At 36.0% G+C, this 19,356-nt stretch overlaps 1 protein-coding gene across 1 annotated transcript in view; it reads right to left on the bottom strand.

The window, feature by feature from the left end:
- Window positions 1-19,356, bottom strand: part of RNF213 (ring finger protein 213) — a 174,073-nt gene that overhangs the window by 28,502 nt on the left and 126,215 nt on the right. Inside the window, 12 exon segments of the mRNA XM_031965590.1 lie at window positions 725-847; window positions 1,558-1,748; window positions 1,996-2,212; window positions 2,861-2,972; window positions 4,622-4,727; window positions 4,819-4,988; window positions 6,760-6,942; window positions 7,050-7,150; window positions 11,054-11,174; window positions 14,413-14,594; window positions 15,630-15,842; window positions 16,110-16,264. Coding sequence (XP_031821450.1) covers window positions 725-847; window positions 1,558-1,748; window positions 1,996-2,212; window positions 2,861-2,972; window positions 4,622-4,727; window positions 4,819-4,988; window positions 6,760-6,942; window positions 7,050-7,150; window positions 11,054-11,174; window positions 14,413-14,594; window positions 15,630-15,842; window positions 16,110-16,264 — 1,874 coding nt within the window.

Here is a 19,356-nt window from a genome sequence, read left to right as displayed (position 1 = left end):
AAATCCTAAGGTATAGGTATAGACCTTTAAGTACTATACGCAACAACTGTCTAAGCCCTCAGTTATTCTTCTCAAACCATATGCTTTATTAACTACTTTTTCATGGATTAATTCAACGAGAATTTAAGTATTATGTATTCAGCACAGTATCAGACACTGGAATATTAAAGTACAAAGAGATACAGTCTATTGAGAAGCTTAAAAACTAAGTCAAAACTGACAGTAAATAATTATAAACCAATTCAGGATCATAAAATCATGGATGCAAAGTTGGAAAGGACTTTAGAGGTCCTGCTGTTTTATAGATAAGGAAACTAAGGATCACTTGGGAGAAGTGACTGATTCTAGATTACCCAAGTGGTAAGGGGAAAAACTGGGATTAGAACCCAGATCTGCTAGCTCAAAACATAGTACCTTTTCCAATGGTCCTACACTGCCTCCCTATGAATGAGTTCAAGATTATAGTGTAAAACTGCTTATATATTTACATGCCTAAAAGGTAGCCAGGCACAACTCTCTGTACTAAGGGATGATTGCAGGTTTTCCACCGTAAAAAAAAAAAAGGGCATGTTCTTGAAATTAGAGCCATCATCACTATAGCTGCCCTTCAGGGAAGAAGAGACCATGATGAGAGCTGCACACATCCTTTTGAAGTGTCCCTTCAGCAGAACCAGCCCCAGAGAGATAAGAAAGGTATAATTCATCTCATGAGAGAAAATCCTACCTTCAGAGCAGTTATGACACAGGTTGGATCATGCTTGAGGATTGCCTTTCCCACAGCATCACGCAGGGCCTTGTAACTATCTCCACATACCAGATAGCGATCCATCTGGCCTGACTGATCTCGCTAGAACCAAGTGACACACATCGAAAAAAAACTCACTTCTGGAACAGCAATCATTACCAAAATTTAAACTTATATAGGATGAACAGCAGAGGAAGGAATATGTTAAAGAAGAAACCAGATTGCCTTGAGTTAAGGAAATGACAGTATCAGAAACAAGAACATATAACCAAGTTACTATACCATAACACAGAACATCCTGCTCAAAAAAAGAGAAAAGGATTAAGAAGCAGCACACAGGGAACCAATCCTAATTTTCCAGGTTTTCCCAGTTTAAAACAAAGTACTAAAAGGCCAGAAAGTCTGAAGATCTACCAATTGCTACTTCTCCCTTCAAGTATAGACTCTCCCCTCAGTATAGAAGGCCCCAGGAAAAACCCCTCACACTCTGATTCACCTTCCTCTAGAAGGCTAAGGCTATGGTCACATTATTCTTCCAGGTCTCCCTAGGCCAGTCTTTGTCAGAAATGATTTTCTTACAAGGGCATAAGAATAAAAATAGAAATTTCCCATATCTAGAAACCCCACACTAGGCATAAGAAACACTGAAAGGGAAAGAGAGAAGACACATGCTATATTGTCCAATCAGTAATGAAAGAAAGCAGGAGTTGACAAACACAAGCCATCAGTTATGGATGTAATTTCGCCAACAGGATAGTATGGCAGAATAAGCATGCAGAAGTTAATGGTGCCTGCTTTGGTTTTCCTCTCACCAGTTGGTCAATGATTTCCTTGGGAAACACCCACTGGGACTGGTGGTCTTGTTTGCAAAGGCTCTGTACAAATTCCATTCCATGCTGATTAACCAGCTTCCTCACCAAGTAGACTCGATACCAGTCATTGCCTGCTTGAAGGCAAAATCTCTTGACTTGCTGCAGATATCTTTGCTTTTCCTCTGCTACCTCTGGAGAGTTCAACGAAAAAACAATTAAGTGGTTCAAAATTAGGCAAGCACACAATCTTGTAAAAATATAGAGATCTAGCTTTAAAGTGTTTACAATATAAAGAATGGAAACTCCCACTAAAGCCCAGAAAAGAAAACACATCGTTAATAAAAGCATATACCAATTAAAAATAAAACAGCTCTCCCATTGTCAACATATTTGTAAATAATATATTCATTTAATAAACTGGCAGAGAAGAGGACTTGCCTGCAGCTTCATGCAATTCAAAGAGGAAATCAGAAGCCTTGTCCAGGCAGAGCCGGATCCTGGCCATGTCTTGTAAGTATTCAACTGAGGACTCATTCACAGTTTCTCTCACATTTTGCAGTAAGGGAGAATAATTTCCAAGGAAATGTCCCTCTTCTCTCAAATAGTTGAGTCTATCCTTTTCAGTACAAGCACTAGCTTTCTCATATATTGAATCCTAAAAGTTTTAGAAGAAAAAAGTCTCATTCTTTGATTCTGTTTCCAAATTCTACTTACATCCTGGTCCTAGATCAAAACATGTATCCAAACATTCAAAGTGAGAAAATAAGTAACAGATTACTTAAAACTACAATACAGTGAACTGGAATAAGAAAAATAAAAAAGAAAATAAAACTATCTCTATTCTTTAGCAGACAGGCATTTAAATATACTTCAAGTAAGAGTCAAAGGATCAGATTTCTAGACTGGAAGGGGCCTCAGAAGCCATTTAATCCAATCACCTCATTCTACAGATGAGGAAACAAGAAACCCAGAGAGGTCACAAAGGTCTCACCAAGTCTGATAGGTATTACACTTACATAGATGAGAAATAAATACTATTATTATTATTATTATTACTACTATTATTATTACATGAGAAAACTGATTTTGGGAGAGACAAAATAATTTATTATATAGGTCACAAAGGTAGTAAAGAGTAAAGTTATAACTTGGACTCAGACCTTATGACTCCAAATTCAACATTCTTCCCACTATACCATGAAGTCTCCATGTTGAACTATAGATAAACTTCTTTTCCCACTCTATGGGATTCTATGATTCCACTATTTACAAAAGAAATGTAGTAAAATAAGAATCAACTTACCTCCAGGCAGTTAATAAAAAGTGTATATAGTTCAGTTTTATCTTCATCCAGGAATGGTTTCTGCTCTAACTGGGACAAATAATGCTGAATATACTCTTTCACATCATGGAAGCTGCAGAAAGAGAAATTCTTTAACCTAAACATCCCAGGTCTGGGAACTCATAAGAATTTAATTTGCTAGAAAAATGAATCCTGGAAGTGCCTAAGTACTTCAGATATTTAATTTTTTTTGCATCTTTTTGAGACAAGGTCTCCCTATCTTACCCAGATTGGAAGAGCAGTAGCCCCTCCTGGACTAAATCCTATTACAGATGGACATAGAAGATCTGACCTGTGGTTTCCAACAGAGCCTGGTGGTACATTTCCCACTTTGGGGACTCACCCCCAAACCCCAAGGTTGGGTATTGGACTTAATGTGCCCACACAACTAGTTTCAGCCCATTGCAACACAAAATTCCTGAAATGAAATGACCCACCTGCCTTAATCTCCCTAGGAGCAAGGATTGCAGGTATGTATCACTGTGCCTAGTATCTAAGTAATTAAATAATAAACTATGTGATAATACCATGTCAGTGGAAGATCTAACTTGTCAGTGGAAGATCTAACAATGAAACTCAAAATTTCTAAATCCTTGCTCAATAGTGTAAGCCTTTGTTCAGTTGTTTTTCAGTCATGTTCAACTCTGTGATCCCAGTTGAGATTTTCTTGGCAAAAATACTGGAGTGCTTTGTCATTTCCTACTGTATTTTACAGATGAGGAAACTGAAGTAAAACATTGCCCAGTCATGCACCTAGTAAGTTGAAGCCAGATTTGAACTCACAAAGATGAATTTTCCTGATTTCAGGTCTAGCACTCTCTCCATTAAGCTTCTATAGGGAGGAGAGAGCAAGCAGAGAACACAAGAGAAGATGCTATATAATGCAAAGAAAAAGTTAAAGAAGGAGAAGAGGATGTAGGAGAGGGAGAGAACAGAATAGACAAGGAACAGCCTTTTGTTTATGAACAAAGAGGTAGTATGAAATAAGAAAGAACAAGAGAATCTGTGTAAGGAAACCTACTGATCATCTGTTCCTTGCAATACCAAACTATTACATGACAGTATTTCACGTTTACAAAACACTTTACATATACTCACCACAATCATGATAGGTACTACCATTATGTAGATGAGAAATGAGTGCTAGTATTATATACATGAGAAAACTGATTCAGGGACAGATGAAGCAGTTTGTTTAGTCAGATTAAATTACAGAGGCTGCATATAAATCTAATTCTGCCTGCTTCAACTATAGTACTCACACACTAGGTCATACTGCCTCTTCTTACTAGCTTTGAGGCCTTGGACAAATCACTTTTCTTAAGTTTGCTCATCTGTAGAATGAGGTAGTTGTTTTAGATCATCTCTAAAAATCATCTCTAGCATTAGATTCTACAATCCTACAAGAAGCATTAACAAAAAAACTTTCAAAAAACCACACAACTTATGGATGTCTTTTGTATGTTGTTATTACTTTATAATGATTCTTACTCCAAATGAACAAAGAGGTACAGATCTTAAACATGTGATGTGTTTTCACTATATAATCTTCCCCATGTGGATATGTAATAAAATACATGTAATATATGTATGCAAGAGATGTTAACTGAAAAAAATCTTCCCTTTTTCAAAAAAAGTTTTCCTTTTTAGAAGTGCTTTATGTATGAAAAATCAGAAAGAATGTCATGTAGACAACCAGAAATGACTTTCAGCTATTCTTACCTGTACTTCAAGAGCAGTTTTAGTACCACTGAACGGATGACTGGAGTTTTATCTACAACATCATCAAATGGTGAGAGTGACTTTGTGTATTCAGAATGTCCTGAAACTAAGATGGAAAAAGCATGTCAGTTTCCAAATATAGAAAGGTTAAGTGCAGTATCCTTTATGATACTAAAACTTAACTGGATACAACTTACTTAGTAGGTCATCTTTTAAGAGCTTTTTGTGAACAAAGAGTAGAGAGAGCAGTTCTTCAATAACTTCCTTGTCTGGTGGAATGTTGTCTTTGAAACACATGGTGGAAACAAGGTCTATGAAAAAACTGTTGCACATGTGGCGAAACTGTATATGTTTTGCAATAGCATCTCTAGAAAAAGAAGAAAGAACAAATAAATTCCTCCACAGTAGAAATAAAGCTTTAGAAATAATATAACTTACATTTATATAGAAGATTTAGAAAACATTTACCTTCTAACAATGCTCTGAGGCGGTTAGTACAAATACAATTATTCCAAGCTTTAGATGAAGAGACTGAGGTTCAGCGAAGTGTAAAGACAGGCCCCATGTCACACAGCTAGGAAGAATTAAAGCTAGGATTTTTGCCTAGCTCCCTACCTCAAGATTAGTATTCTTGTAAAAGCCATCCAAATACATGTACTGAGCAGTGTTACTTATCTGGGAACTGAATTGATTTTTATTTGTTTTTAAAAGATAGAACCACTTTCTATATGTTTTAAGGTGATGCTTCACAAACACAAGGGAGCATACATTTTATGACTTATAACTAGATGTTGGAAGAACTACTGTTGCTCTTTTCTTTCCTAAAAGCTTAAGTATAAGAACTGGTACAGTTCAATTGCTTGACCTGGCCACAAGAGATTTGTTCCTGGGACTTCATAAATGTACTGGCCAAGATAACTGTTATGCCAAAGTTATTCTTATAATTTACTCTTAAATAGGTGTTGGAATCTTTACAAACTGTTAAGCCATTGGAGTTGATTTGATTTAGAAAGACATATTTTGGGCCAGAACTTGAAAGGAGATACGAAGTGGAACTGACAGAAACAATGCTTGTGTTCACACCTTTAGAGAGCTCATAAGTATCTAAGTACTCAATGGAGTTCACACGTTTGAGAGAATGCAGGGCTTAGTAGGGCTTAGTCCCAATTCACACCTCCCTTAGGGCCAGAGAGCACTCTGGGAGATAACCCAGAATTCCTCTCCCTCCAGAAGGCAGAGTTAACCTTTGGGAGATCACATATATAGGGAGCTCTTGGAGCTTGAGCGTAGTTCTTCTTGTGGGACTGACTTGAGTTAGTTACTTGAGGGAGTTTCTTGGAGAGTTTTCTTGTGAACATCGACTGGGGTCGGAGACCGGGACTCTGGAAGAAAGCCTACAAGCCCTATCTTCGAGGCAAGAGAGACCCATTGCATCTTACAACTTGGTGCTGGCTGGAGGCTGAAGTAAGCAGAGGCAGAAGCCAAGGACAAAGCTGCAAGATCTCTTGGAGCCAGGCAGAGAGATAGGCCTCAACTAACCGGGCTAATTTGGAAGGAGAAATAAACATTTGCATTTTTACCAGCTGGCTGCGATTTTGGAGTAATTATTTATTTTAACTGAAACTAAGGCTGCCTCCAGAAAACCACCACAAATAGGCCTCAGAAGAGATGTAAAAAAAATAGCTGTTGGCAAAACAGGACCACTGACTAAAGGAGGGTATAACTGCATAGGATTTAGTTCCATTCAGAGGCCTTGTAACAAACAGGATACTTGCATATCTTGATTTCAAATTAAGAATGCCAGCCTATTAGATTTTGTCTTTCCCATCACAACCTTAACTTTACTTGTAACTTTAGGGTTTGGTTTTATTGATTTTAATGCTTCTGGAATCCTTTTAAGATGTTGAAATGGCTGTCCTCTGAAAATAAAGGATCTGGAAATGTAGGAAAAAAAACATGTGGCCTGCTCTCCTCAGAGAAGAGGGAATGTTCATTAATTCTGGTGAGGGATTATAATAAGCAAATGCTGGGATTCAAGCTCCCTAGGGGGAATAGAAATGGGGTAGAAAGAAAGGGAAAGAAAATTAATATTATTTGTCCAAGAGAATACTTTATAATAAGAATAACATATGTGATACCTGTGCTCCTGGGAAACAGCAATGGAGAATGTGTCTGGCAAGTCCGTGACACAAAAGGGGCATTTCATTTGTCCAGGAATAAGCCAAGTTTTAATGCACTTATGGCAGTATACATGGTCACAAGGCAGGCATACAGGTTCCTTTGGGTCTCCTAAGCAAACTGGACAAGGCTGTAGGCCATATCTAGAATCCGAAAAGAACAATCAGTTTTACAGATTAAGCTGGTTATCACATATGTTTTTAAAAAATCCCCCCAAGTTTCTCTCATATTCTGAAACATAAGATCTTACTTGATACATATCTGGCTCGCTCGATCCTTGCACTCACAAAGAACAGCCATCACTGCAGCAAAAGGTCGGTGGGATTTGATATCAGAATTATCTTGAAGACACTGAAAAGGAGAAATGTAGCAAAATGAGGGCTCATAAACAATGGAGGACAGATATGTCTTTACAAATCAACAAATAAAACTAAAACCATAGCTTTAAGGCTGGAGAGTTCAAAGTTATGATTGTTTGTATTATGAAAGGTAAAATGATGATGCTGTGACTCCATTGGTCTAATCAACTGCTTGGTAAACAAAAAATCTTGTGCTTGAATAGGATTCATATCTGTGCCTGTGCCTGAAAGGATAAAGCTTTTGTCCCTAAATCTGTATTCTTCTCAAATTTATGATGTTCAGATGGAGGTGAAACCATAGAATAGTTTCTGCAAAGAATATTTGAAAGTTTTAATGGCCTGCTAGCTCAATGAGTCAAGAATATGAGAAGAAAGCCAAAAAAGTTCATGGTTTTCTATGGTGCAATGAGAAGGTACAGTATGCAGAATAAAATAAATTCTGCTGCATTTAGCCCTTTTTGTAGTGGCTAGAAACTGGAAACTGAATGGATGTCCATCAGTTGGAGAATGGCTGAATAAATTGTGGTATATGAAAATTATGGAATATTACTGTTCTGTAAGAAATGACCAACAGGATGATTTCAGAAAGGCCTGGAGAGACTTACACGAACTGATGCTGAGTGAAATGAGCAGGACCAGGAGATCATTATATACGTCAACAACAATACTAGATGATGACCAGTTCTGATGGATCAGGCCATCCTCAGCAACGAGATCAACCAAATCATTTCTAATGGAGCAGTAATGAACTGAACTAGCTATGCCCAGAAAAAGAACTCTGGGAGATGACTAAAAACCATTACATTGAATTCCCAATCCCTATATTTATGCACACCTGCATTTTTGATTTCCTTCACAAGCTAATTGTACAATAATTCAGAGTCTGATTCTTTTTGTACAGCAAAATAATGTTTTGGTCATGTATACTTATTGTGTATCTAAGTTATATTTTAATATATTTAACATCTACTGGTCATCCTGCCATTTAGGGGAGGGGGTGGGGGGGGGTAAGAGGTAAAAAATTGGAACAAGAGGTTTGGCAATTGTTAATGCTGTAAAGTTACCCATGTATATATCCTGTAAATAAAAGGCTATTAAATTTAAAAAAAAAAAAATTCTGCTGCATTTTTCTCTAGTCAGATAAATTTGGAAAACTATGTTCTGTTTAAGGAAATGTATTTGGGGAAGGGCATGAATAAACATTTAACACAATTAACAAGGAGGGAAGCAGAATGGTGAAAAAGATTGTGACCACAGTAAAAGAGAATGCATTACAAAACTGCCCAAATATTCAAAGGGCTGTCATGTGGAAAATGAATTAGATTTGTTCCACTTAGATCCAGAAAAATTAGAAGAGCAGAGTTGGCAATGTTTTTGAGGGAATTCTTAGTCATATATGCACTGGACTACATGATCCCAGAGTCCTCTATTTTGATATTCTGTGATTCCGTCAAGTGTAAGATTTCTCCTGCCTTATAACAAGTTGTTTTCTTAATTTCCAACATCCTTCTTTTTGTAGACAGATGACATTTTTGGTATAAACACTAACATCTCCCAAAACTCTTGATATTTAAGGCACAGGATAAACTACTACTTTTACCTAGCTATGTGACTAATTATACCAATCTGAAAAACACCATAAAATGACTAACTTGAATTGCCAACCTGCTTGACTAATATCATAGACCTAGGAGATAGAGCTCTCATCTATCTCCATGAAAGGTTTGGAGAACTATGATTGATCTCAAGATTTGAGGGAGGTGGGGCCAAGGCTATTTGAGTTCTGAGCTCTCCAACACTCAGTTCTTTTCTAGCTCATTAACACTGACTGCACGCTCCATTTTTGCCTATCAATACCCTTTGTGAATCAACTCTACGTGATCCTCTACAATCAAATCCCTTGTTATCTTGTCCTGCTTTTGGACCACACTTTATCAAACTACAATCTTGGATTACTAATCTTCCTATTCTTCCTTCTTTGCTCCTGTTTAGATGTCACTGCATGGAGATCGGGAAGGGGGGGGGGGAGGAGGGGGGATCACAAAATTGTGCTGATTCTACTACAAATTTAGGTAAGCTCATCTCAACAGGACCCTCACTATATTAAAAACAATTCTTTTACACCTCTCTAATTGATCCACTACTGTATGTTGCAAACCTTTTTCATCCCTCTGCAAACTAAGTTTGGTATCCTCCCCTCCTCCCTTCTTCTACCATATCTCTGCTGAGAATTTCACTTCACATGTCACAAAAAAATTGGGGACATTCTCTAAGAGTTCCCTCTGCTTCCCTCCTCCTTTCCGCCTATCCTCAGACATCTTCTCCCATTCTCTTTTCCCTCAAATCTCAAATGAAGAGGTGTTCTCTTCTTGACAAAAGAGAATCCTCTTATATGTGACACTGATCTTTCCTGAGTCATCTCCAGAAAACTATTCCACTGGATCGTGGCTCAATCTCTCACCTTCTTTATCTCTCTAAGTACTTCCGTGCTGGCTTCAAAGACACCCATTTCTCCCCACCCATAAAATATTCTCACCTTATTGTAACACTCCCTATAGTTCTATCTCTCTTTTCCCCTTCATAGCTAAACTCCTAGAGAAACCTATCTACACTAGATGCCTCCTTTATCTTTCCTCAGGATCATGCTCTTCTAAATCTTCTTCAATCTGACTTCCAATCTGCTCCCAAAATTACGGATGATCTCTTAATGATAACATCAAATGGCCTTTTTATAATTCTTATCCCTTCTCATCTTAGTTTTTGAAATTGCCAAATCATTTACTCCTTTTAAATACTCTCTTCTCTTTCAGTTTTTCTAAAACTGCTCATTTCTAGTTCTATTCCTACCTAGACGACATTTCCATTTCAGTATCCTTTGATGGAACTTCATCAAGCTCACGATCATTAACTGTGGGTATTACCCAAGGTACTCTTATCCCTCTTATAATACTTCACTTAGTAATCTCATTACATCCCATAGGTTAAACTATCATCTCTATGCAGATGATTCCCAAATCCTTATATTCAGCCTTAATTTCTCTCCTGAACTCCAGATTTATATTAATCATTATCTTTTGGACATTCTCAAACTGAATGTTCTATAGGGAACTCAAATTCAACACGTCCAAAAACTCATTTTCTCTTGCCCTAGACTGTCTCATCTTTCCAACTTTCCTATTACTTCTGAAGGTACTACTGTTCTCCCAGTCACTCATTACTTAGTACTTTGGCAATATTATCCTTGATTCCTCATTCATACTCACCGTATGTAATTAAATCTATTTTCAAATTTTATCATTTTTAACTTCACAACTTCCCACTTATTTATATGTGTGTGAGTCTGTATTTCTTTTTCCTATATATACTTCTTATGTGAGTAGACTCAATAGACTCCACCCTTGAACAAACTATCATCACTTCCTAACTAGTTTTTTACAATAAGCTTCTAATCGGTTTCCCTGCTGCAAATCATCTCCCTATTACAAGCCACCTTTTTCTTGAATGCCAAAGTGACTTTCCTAAGCACAAGTCTGACTATGTATACTTCTGATAAAATAAACTCTAGTTGTTTTCTATTATTTCTAGAGTCAACAGAAGCCCTCTGATTGATTGGTATTTAAAGATCTTCATAAACACATAGATGGCTTTCTACCTTTTGTTTTTTTACACTTTTACTGCTTACAATTTACTTCTTTTTATACTTTACACAATCTACAAGATAGCTGTATTGGGATATCTGATGTTCTTTGCACATGGTATTTCCATACTTATGATGCATAAACCCATTCTCAAAGTGATAGCTGCATTCTTTGTCAAATTAGAAAAAGGAGAAACCTTTTGTGTAAATAAAAATTTGCAACTAAAGATCAAGCTTGAAATAAGGTAAAATACTCACCTTGCCCAATAAAGAAACATACTCTATCACTAAATTCTGTAACTCAGGAAGTCGAGCTTTGGTCTCCAATAGCACATGTTCCACAAAGAGCGCCATGGAAAAGATTTGATTCCATTGGATCCTGTTAATAGAGCTACAGCAATTATACTGTCCTAGCAACTCTTGCAAAAAGACTGTCAATGATAAAGGTAAGGGGAAAAGGGAACAGGTATTCAAGTCATAGTGAATATATTTTTGGAGAAGAGCAATAGTAAATGCAACGGCTAAACTACCTTCAAAATGACTCTATTATCTACTAGTTATTTTTTTTTATTTCATAAAACTTTCAAAAAACAAGGAAATCTTGCCTGGAATATATATGTGCTACTTTAAAAAGAGCAGATTAAAAGAATCCAAGTTTATGGTCAAAAGATATGAACAGACAATTTTCAGATGAAGAAATTAAAACCATTAATAGTCATATGAAAAAATGCTTTAAGTTATTATTGATCAGAGAAATGCAAATTAAGACAACTCTGAGATGCCACTTCGTAGTTCTTAGAATGGCTAAGATGACAGCAATAGATAATAATGTTGGAGAGAATGTGGGAAAATTGGGACACAAATACCTTGACACCTTGTTAGTGGAGTTGTGAACTAATTCAACCATTCTGGAGAGCAATTTAGAAGTATGCCCAGAGGGCTATCAAACTGTGCATAATCTTTGATCCAGCAGTGTCTCTACTATGTCTGAATCCTAAAGAGATCATAAAAAAGGGAAAGGGACTCACATGTACAAAAATGTTTGGAGCAGCCCTTTTTGTAGTGGCAAGGAAATGGAAACTGAGTGGATATCCACCAGCTGGAGAATGGCTGAATAAGCTATAGTGTATGAATGTTATGGAATATTATTGTTTTATAAGAAATAATTAGCAGGATGATTTACTGATGCTAAGCGAATAGAACAAAGACAACATTGGACACGGAAACAATAAGATTGTATGATAATCAACTGTGAAAGACTTGGCTCTTTTCAAAAATGAGGTTGATTCAGGCCAATTCCAATAGACTTTGATGGAGAGAACCATCTGTATCCAGAAAGAGGACTGTGGGGATTGAATGTGGATAACAACAAAATATTTTCACCTTTCCTATTATTATTTGCTTGCTTTTGTTTCTCTCATTTTCCCCCCTTTTTGATTTAATTTTTCTTGTGCATCATGATAAACGTGGAAATATGTTTAGAAGAATTGCATATATTTAACTTATATTGTCTAGGGGAAGGGGGAGGGAAGAAAAATTTGGAACACAAAGTTTTGCAAGGGAAAATGTTGAAAACTATCTTTGCATATATTTTGAAAATGAAAGGCTATTTTTAAAAGACTATTAAAAAAAAAAAGAATGCACATTTATAAACTGTATATTACAAACATCTATTGCAGGGTAGAGCCAAAATGGTACATATGGGGCAGTCATCCAATTGAATTTTCCCAACATTCCCCTTCAAACAACTTTAAAATAATATCTGAAATCACATTTTGGAGCTGCAGAGCTAATTAAAAGTCAGGGTGAGACATTTTTTCTGGCCTAAAAAAACTTAAGAGGTTAGTCAGGAATGCCCTATAACATGGGGATGAAGCTTGTCCAGAGCCCACATACAAGACAAAAGAAGCCTCAGCAGCAACTTCCAAAAACTCAGTCCAGAGATGGTAAAGGAAGCAGACAACTGGTCAGAAAGATATTACAGTGGACCCTTTGATAACACCGAACCTAGAAGATGCTGACTGACAACTCTGTTGCTCACATGCAATTCTGGATCACAGTTCCAAGGCAGACGGATCCCTTTAGAAAAGGGTTCTTGAATGAGCAGGACCAGGAGATCATTATATACTTCAACAACAATACTATATGATGACCAGTTCTGATGGACCAGGCCATGCTCAGCAACGAGATCAACCAAATCATTTCTAATAGAGCAGTAATGAACTGAACCAGCTATGCCCAGAAAAAGAACTCTGGGAGATGACTAAAAACCATTACATTGAATTCCCAGTCCCTATATTTATGCACACCTGCATTTTTGATTTCCTTCACAAGCTAATTGTACAATATTTCAGAGTCTGATTCTTTTTGTACAGCAAAATAACATTTTGGTCATGTATACTTATTGTGTATCTAATTTATATTTTAATATATTTAACATCTACTGGTCATCCTGCCATCTAGGGAGGGGTGGGGGTAAGAGGTGAAAAATTGGAACAAGAGGTTTGGCAATTGTTAATGCTGTAAAGTTACCCATGCATATATCCTGTAAATAAAAGGCTATTAAATAAAAAATAAAAAAAGAAAAGGGTTCTTGGTCACAGTATTAAAAAAAAAAAGAGAGAAGCATTAGTGCTTATGGCTGCAGAGGACCCTTCCTGAGTAAAGACCCAGACTTAGGAATAATGTAACCACACCTTTTCCAGGATTACATCTTGGAAGCACTAAAAATGTGCAGACTCTCAGAACTAGCTCTGAAAAGAGCAACACAAAAATGTCTTTAAGTTTCTAGGTTTTTTTGTCATTACAAAAAGGGCTGCCTCAAACATTTTTATACATGTGGGTTCATTTCCCTCTTTTATTTTCTCTGCAGGATACAGACCTGGTACTGTTGCTTCAATTTTTTCATCTGAAAATTGTTTATTTGTATCCTTTGTTCATTTCTCAATTGGGAAATGGCTTGTATTCTTATAAATTAGAATCAATCCTCTATGTATTTCAGAAATGAGACCTTTATCTATTTCCCTTCTAATATTGGCTGCATAGATTTTGTTTGTGCAAAACCTTTTTGCTTATAAGTCTAAATCATGAACCATTTTGTCTTTAACTTAGTATAGGATGTGAGATGTTAGTCAATGCCTGTTTTCTGCCATGCTGTTTTCCAGTTTTCTCAGAAATTTTTGTCATATAGTGAGTTCTTATTCTAGAAGCTGGATTCTTTGGGTTTATCAAACACTAGATTACTATAGTCATTGACTACTGTGTCTTGTGAAGTTAACAAATTTCACTGATCCAACCCTCTTATTTCTTAATTCTGAAGACTGTCACTTTATAATACAGCTTTAGATTCAATACTGCTAGGTCATCTTCCTTTGCATTTTTCATTAATTTTCTGGAAATTCTTGAACTTTTTGTTCTTCCAGATGAATTTTGTAATTACTTTTTTCTAGCTCCATAAAGTAATTTCTTGTATTTCAGCTCTTTTAAGGAAAGGACGATGTCTAATGCTTCCTTCTGTTACCCACAATACCTAACATGGTGCCAGACAATAGTAGGCTACTCAACAGTTAGTAAGCAAAGAAAAATTTGCAACCAAAATTAATCTTCATAGGACTCACTTGATTTCTGTAAGTACAGTTCTGCACATGGTCCCACAGCTTTGCATATAGCTTTCTGTACAGAGGAATTCAAAAGGCATGTGAAGATTCTTCACCATTTGTAACCAAATTTGAGGGCTAGGCTTCAAAACATCTTTTTTTAGCATTTCAGCACAAGCCAGTGCAGCATACACATCTAAAACCTGGAAAAACAAGGGCCAACCCACAAAAATGTTTAGCAGCTTTGCCCCTATTTACTCAGTAAAAAGGAAAATTACCATATTCTTAAGTGTTATGAAAATTCATCTGGTTCAAATATGACATCAATAAGATGTAATCTATAATGCCCACTGTCCTGTGAAAATATTCAATAATCTGCTTAGACATTTCCATTCACTATTTTACTATTCCATTCGCTTTTACTATACCTCTTAAGAATTAACTGTGAAATACCATAGCATAATTAAAGGTGACCAACAAGCCTATGGTAAACAGATTTAATAAGCAGCAGTGTGCTGCCACTAAAAGATGGATGAAACTGGAAGTTAGAATATGATGACCAGTTCTGATGGATCAGGCCATCCTCAGCAACGAGATCAACCAAATCATTTCTAATGGAGCAGTAATGAACTGAACTAGCTATGCCCAGAAAAAGAACTCTGGGAGATGACTAAAAACCATTACATTGAATTCCCAATCCCTATATTTATGCACACCTGCATTTTTGATTTCCTTCACAAGCTAATTGTACAATATTTCAGAGTCTGATTCTTTTTCTACAGCAAAATAACGTTTTGGTCAGGTATACTTATTGTGTATCTAATTTATATTTTAATATATTTAACATCTACTGGCCATCCTGCCATCGGTAAGAGGTGAAAAATTGGAACAAGAGGTTTGGCAATTGTTAATGCTGTAAAGTTACCCATGTATATATCCTGTAAATAAAAGGCTATTAAATTTTAAAAAAAAAAAAAAAAAAAAAAGAAAGAAACTGGAAGTTAGAAAAGGCCTGGGTTTGAATCAGACTTCCAAATGTTTGACTAGAGGAAAATTACAACCTCCCAATGTCTCAGTTTCCTCATCTGTAAAATGGAGATGATACCACAATAATTTCTACTTTGCAAGGCTGTTGTGAGAATCAAATGAGAGGATGAAAAATGCTTTATAGACATTGAAGTGCTCTATAAGTGCAAGCTATTATTAACAAAGACTCAGATCCCCAAAAAGCCATATACCATTTCAGATCCAGCCAAGTCATGATTATTCTTTGCCTGCTGTAGGGTCTCCAGAACACTGGGATGAATGGCCAAAATCCTAGCAAAGTTCTGAATTCGGTTCCTGAAATGCTGATAAGCGAGATGCACCCAAGGTAAGGAGAGTTCTTCCTCCGAATACTCCGATTCTGCTTTGAGTTGTCCAATACAGGACCACAGGGCTATCTGCAAAAACTAGAAGTTTAAGAGGAAAAGTTTAGGAAGAAACCAGAGCATCTGTTGATGTTCTTTCAAGTTTCATGCAATAAAAATTCTCTCTGTAGGAAGTTGCCAATGATTAACATTTAGTTTTATTCTGATACTCCAATAACATTTTTGTAACTGCATTTTGTTTTGTAGAAAAAATAGAACCATTTTTAAGAATCTCTGGCAAAGTATATCGGGTCTTTCACTAAGCAGTATTTCACAAGCTTTACACAGAGGCCTTTTATTCATACGAACCTGCAATTCATCCCAGGTAGACACACTCATGGTCAAGAGGAGGAAGTCTTTCAAGTAGGAATGAAGGAACATTTGTTGTGCTTCCTTATTGAAACTGGCTAGAAACTTGCCCAGGTTGGTCTGTTGGAAGATGTCTACAAACTTTTCTGACAATCCTGAAAGATTGAAACCCAAAGAGAAATTCTGAATGAAGAGGTGATTTATAAATCTCATATTATCAAGACATTTAACTTCACTAATATTATTCAGTCTATAAACATTAAAAAATCAGGCTGCTACATATCGGGCAATGAGTTACAAAGAAAGGTAAAAGAGTCCCTGCCCTTGAGAAGTTCATAGACTCTTGTGAGAGAGACAATATGCAAACAACTAAGTAAAAAGCAAGCTTTATACAAGATAAGACTTGGAATAATAGGGAAGGCAGTAAGATTAAGAGGGATCAAGAAAGGCTTCTTTAGAATGTGAGATTTTAGTTATGACTTTAAGGACATGAGGAAGAGGCACTGCATAAGCCAGAGGCAGAAATAATGAAGGAACACATAGAGAGAATAAGGGACCAGTGAAAAGGCTCAGAGTTTGGAATGAGAGACAAATGAAGCATAGAATATGGAGGAGTTAGAGCAAGTGGTATAAGATTTAAGAGGACTAAAAAGACAGGAAAGGAACATATTTCGAAGAGCTAGAGATTTTATATTTGATCCTAGAAGAGACAAGGATCTATTGGAGTTTCCTGAATAGGGGGATAACATGATCAAATCAGCACTTCAGAAAGATCACACAGACATCAAAATATTTATAATAGTAATTTTTGTGAGAGGCAAAAACTGGAAAAAAAAAAAGTAAATGATAACAAGGGAACTGCTAAGAGTGTTGTAATACATAAATGGAATACAATGTTAATTTATATAAATAGATATATATTTACATATAAATGTAAATGAAAAGATGAATGTAATAAATTTAGAGAAGTATTTATATGAAACAATGTAAAATAAAATTAACAAAACCAGAAAAATGATAAATTATAATACTGTAAATAGAAAGAATAACAAAACAAATAAAATTGAACACTATAAAATTATGATAAAACAATAACAAAAAAGAGCTAGAAGAAGCTATCTCTTGCCATTCCTTATAAAATGTGATACACTGAACATCAAGTCAAAAAAAATTTTCTTTGCTGTTTTTTTTTTCTCCTCTTTTTTTTATTCTTTGCTGAATAGTTTTACTCTCTGGGAAATGAAAATAATATAAAAACAGAAGATATTAACAAATCCTCTTCACCCCTCAAAGTAACTGGGGTTAAATGAATTGTCCAAGATTACATAGCTAATAATTAAGTATCTGAGGTCAGATTTGAACTTAGGTTCTCCTGACTTCAGGTTCTATCCACTGCGACAGCTAGCTAACCCCAGCAAAAATTTTTAAAAGAATAGATAGGTTCATTAAGGAAATAATCCAAACATACAAAATGTTTATGATAGCATCATTTATGGTAGTAAAAAGATTGAAAGCAAACATGGGTCCATCAATTGGGCAGTAAGTGAACAAAATAGGATATTTTAATGTAACAGGATTATTATTGGAACTATAACAAAAATCAATATGAAGACTTCAGAGAACCATTGAAGGAACTGTATAAAGTGATAGAGTGGAAAAAAAGCTGAAAAAATAATATATAATGGAGGGAGCAACAGAGCTCTGGTCAAATTTTGATGTTAATACTTTTTTTGCCTTGGGAAAAAAATAGATTTTATACTAGATTAGCCTCTGAATAGATTTTAGAGAAAAAGAATCCACAAATATTTGGAGTGTAACAAATTTCCAGCAGAAGATATCTTGGAAGGATTTCAGGAAAGGTTTGTCTCAATTGGGCAGAGGAGGAAGCAGCCCAGCACAGATGTGGAAGCAGGGAGGGCCAGAGTGGAAAGCCCCGAATGGGGAATCTAGTGGGAGGCTTTTAGCTAAGATACAATGACATTGGCTATTGGTTCAGAAGGCCACTGGATTATCAGACTAGCTGTGAGACATGCAACACAGCTGGATAGCTACAGAAGGCAAACAGTGAGCCCCTGAACCTCAGCATATCCAGCAGGACTTTGCAAGGTCTACTCATCATGGGAGAAACCTATAGCAACACCAGTCCCAGCACAGTGTAAAGTCCCTGTCACCCTCTAGAAGAAGATCAGGATAATCTCCTATATGCCCTAAGAGCAAACCTCAACCTTTAAATATGAGCAAAAAAGCAAAAAGAGCTCTGACCAGAGATAGCTATTATGGAGATAGTGAAGAACAGAACCCAAACCCTGATGACACTAAAGGCAAAATGCCTCCAGATGAAGCCTCAAGGGAGATATGAATTAGTCTCTAACTCAAAAGGCTCTCTTAAAAGAATTCAAAAAGGATCTTAAAAGAGAGTTAGATGAAAAATGGGGAAAGAAAATGAGAGCTTTACAAGAGAGTTTGGAAAAGGAAACAGAAAGTTACTAAAGAAAACAAAGAAACAACAAAGAGAAAACTTTAAAAATACATTTAGTGAAAATTTTAAAAAAGCATACTGAAGAAAAGAACTTTTTAAAACACAAATTTGGCGAAATGGAAAAAGAAAACAACTCCTTAAAAACTAGAATTGGTGAAATGGTAATAAAAAAAAAAAAAAATTCAATGAACAAAATAACTCCTTTACAAGTACAATAGGCCAAATGTGGAAAGAGGTGAAAAATTTAACTGAAGAAAATAATTCACTAAAAATTAGAACTGGACAAATGGAAGTGAATTACTCAATAAGACATCAAGAAGCAGTCAAACAAAACCAAAAAAAAATGAAGAAAATGTAAAATACCTCATTGAAAAAACAACTGACCTAGAAAATAGATCCAGGAAAACCAATCTAAGAATTGTTGGACTACCTGAAAATCATCACAAAAAAAAAAAAAAAAAGAGCCTGAAGAACGTCTTTCAAGAAATCATCAAGGAGAACTGCCGATATTCTAGAACCAGAAGGTAAAAGAGTCATTGAAAGAATCCACTGATCACCCTTCACCCTTTGAAAGAGACTCCAAAATGAAAACTCCAAGGAATGTTGTAGCTAAATAGCAGCATTATCACATCAAGGAGAAAATACTGCAAGCAGCTAGAAAGAAACAATTCAAATATCAAAAAGTCACAATCAGAATTATCCAGAACCTAGCAGCTTTCTTTTAAGCAACCTTTTATTTTAAGGATAGAAGGGCCTGGAATATGATAT

The sequence above is a fragment of the Sarcophilus harrisii genome, chromosome 4, assembly GCF_902635505.1.
Source record: "Sarcophilus harrisii chromosome 4, mSarHar1.11, whole genome shotgun sequence".
NCBI classification, from domain to species: Eukaryota; Metazoa; Chordata; class Mammalia; order Dasyuromorphia; family Dasyuridae; genus Sarcophilus; species Sarcophilus harrisii.
This window is presented reverse-complemented; position numbering and strand designations above follow the sequence as displayed.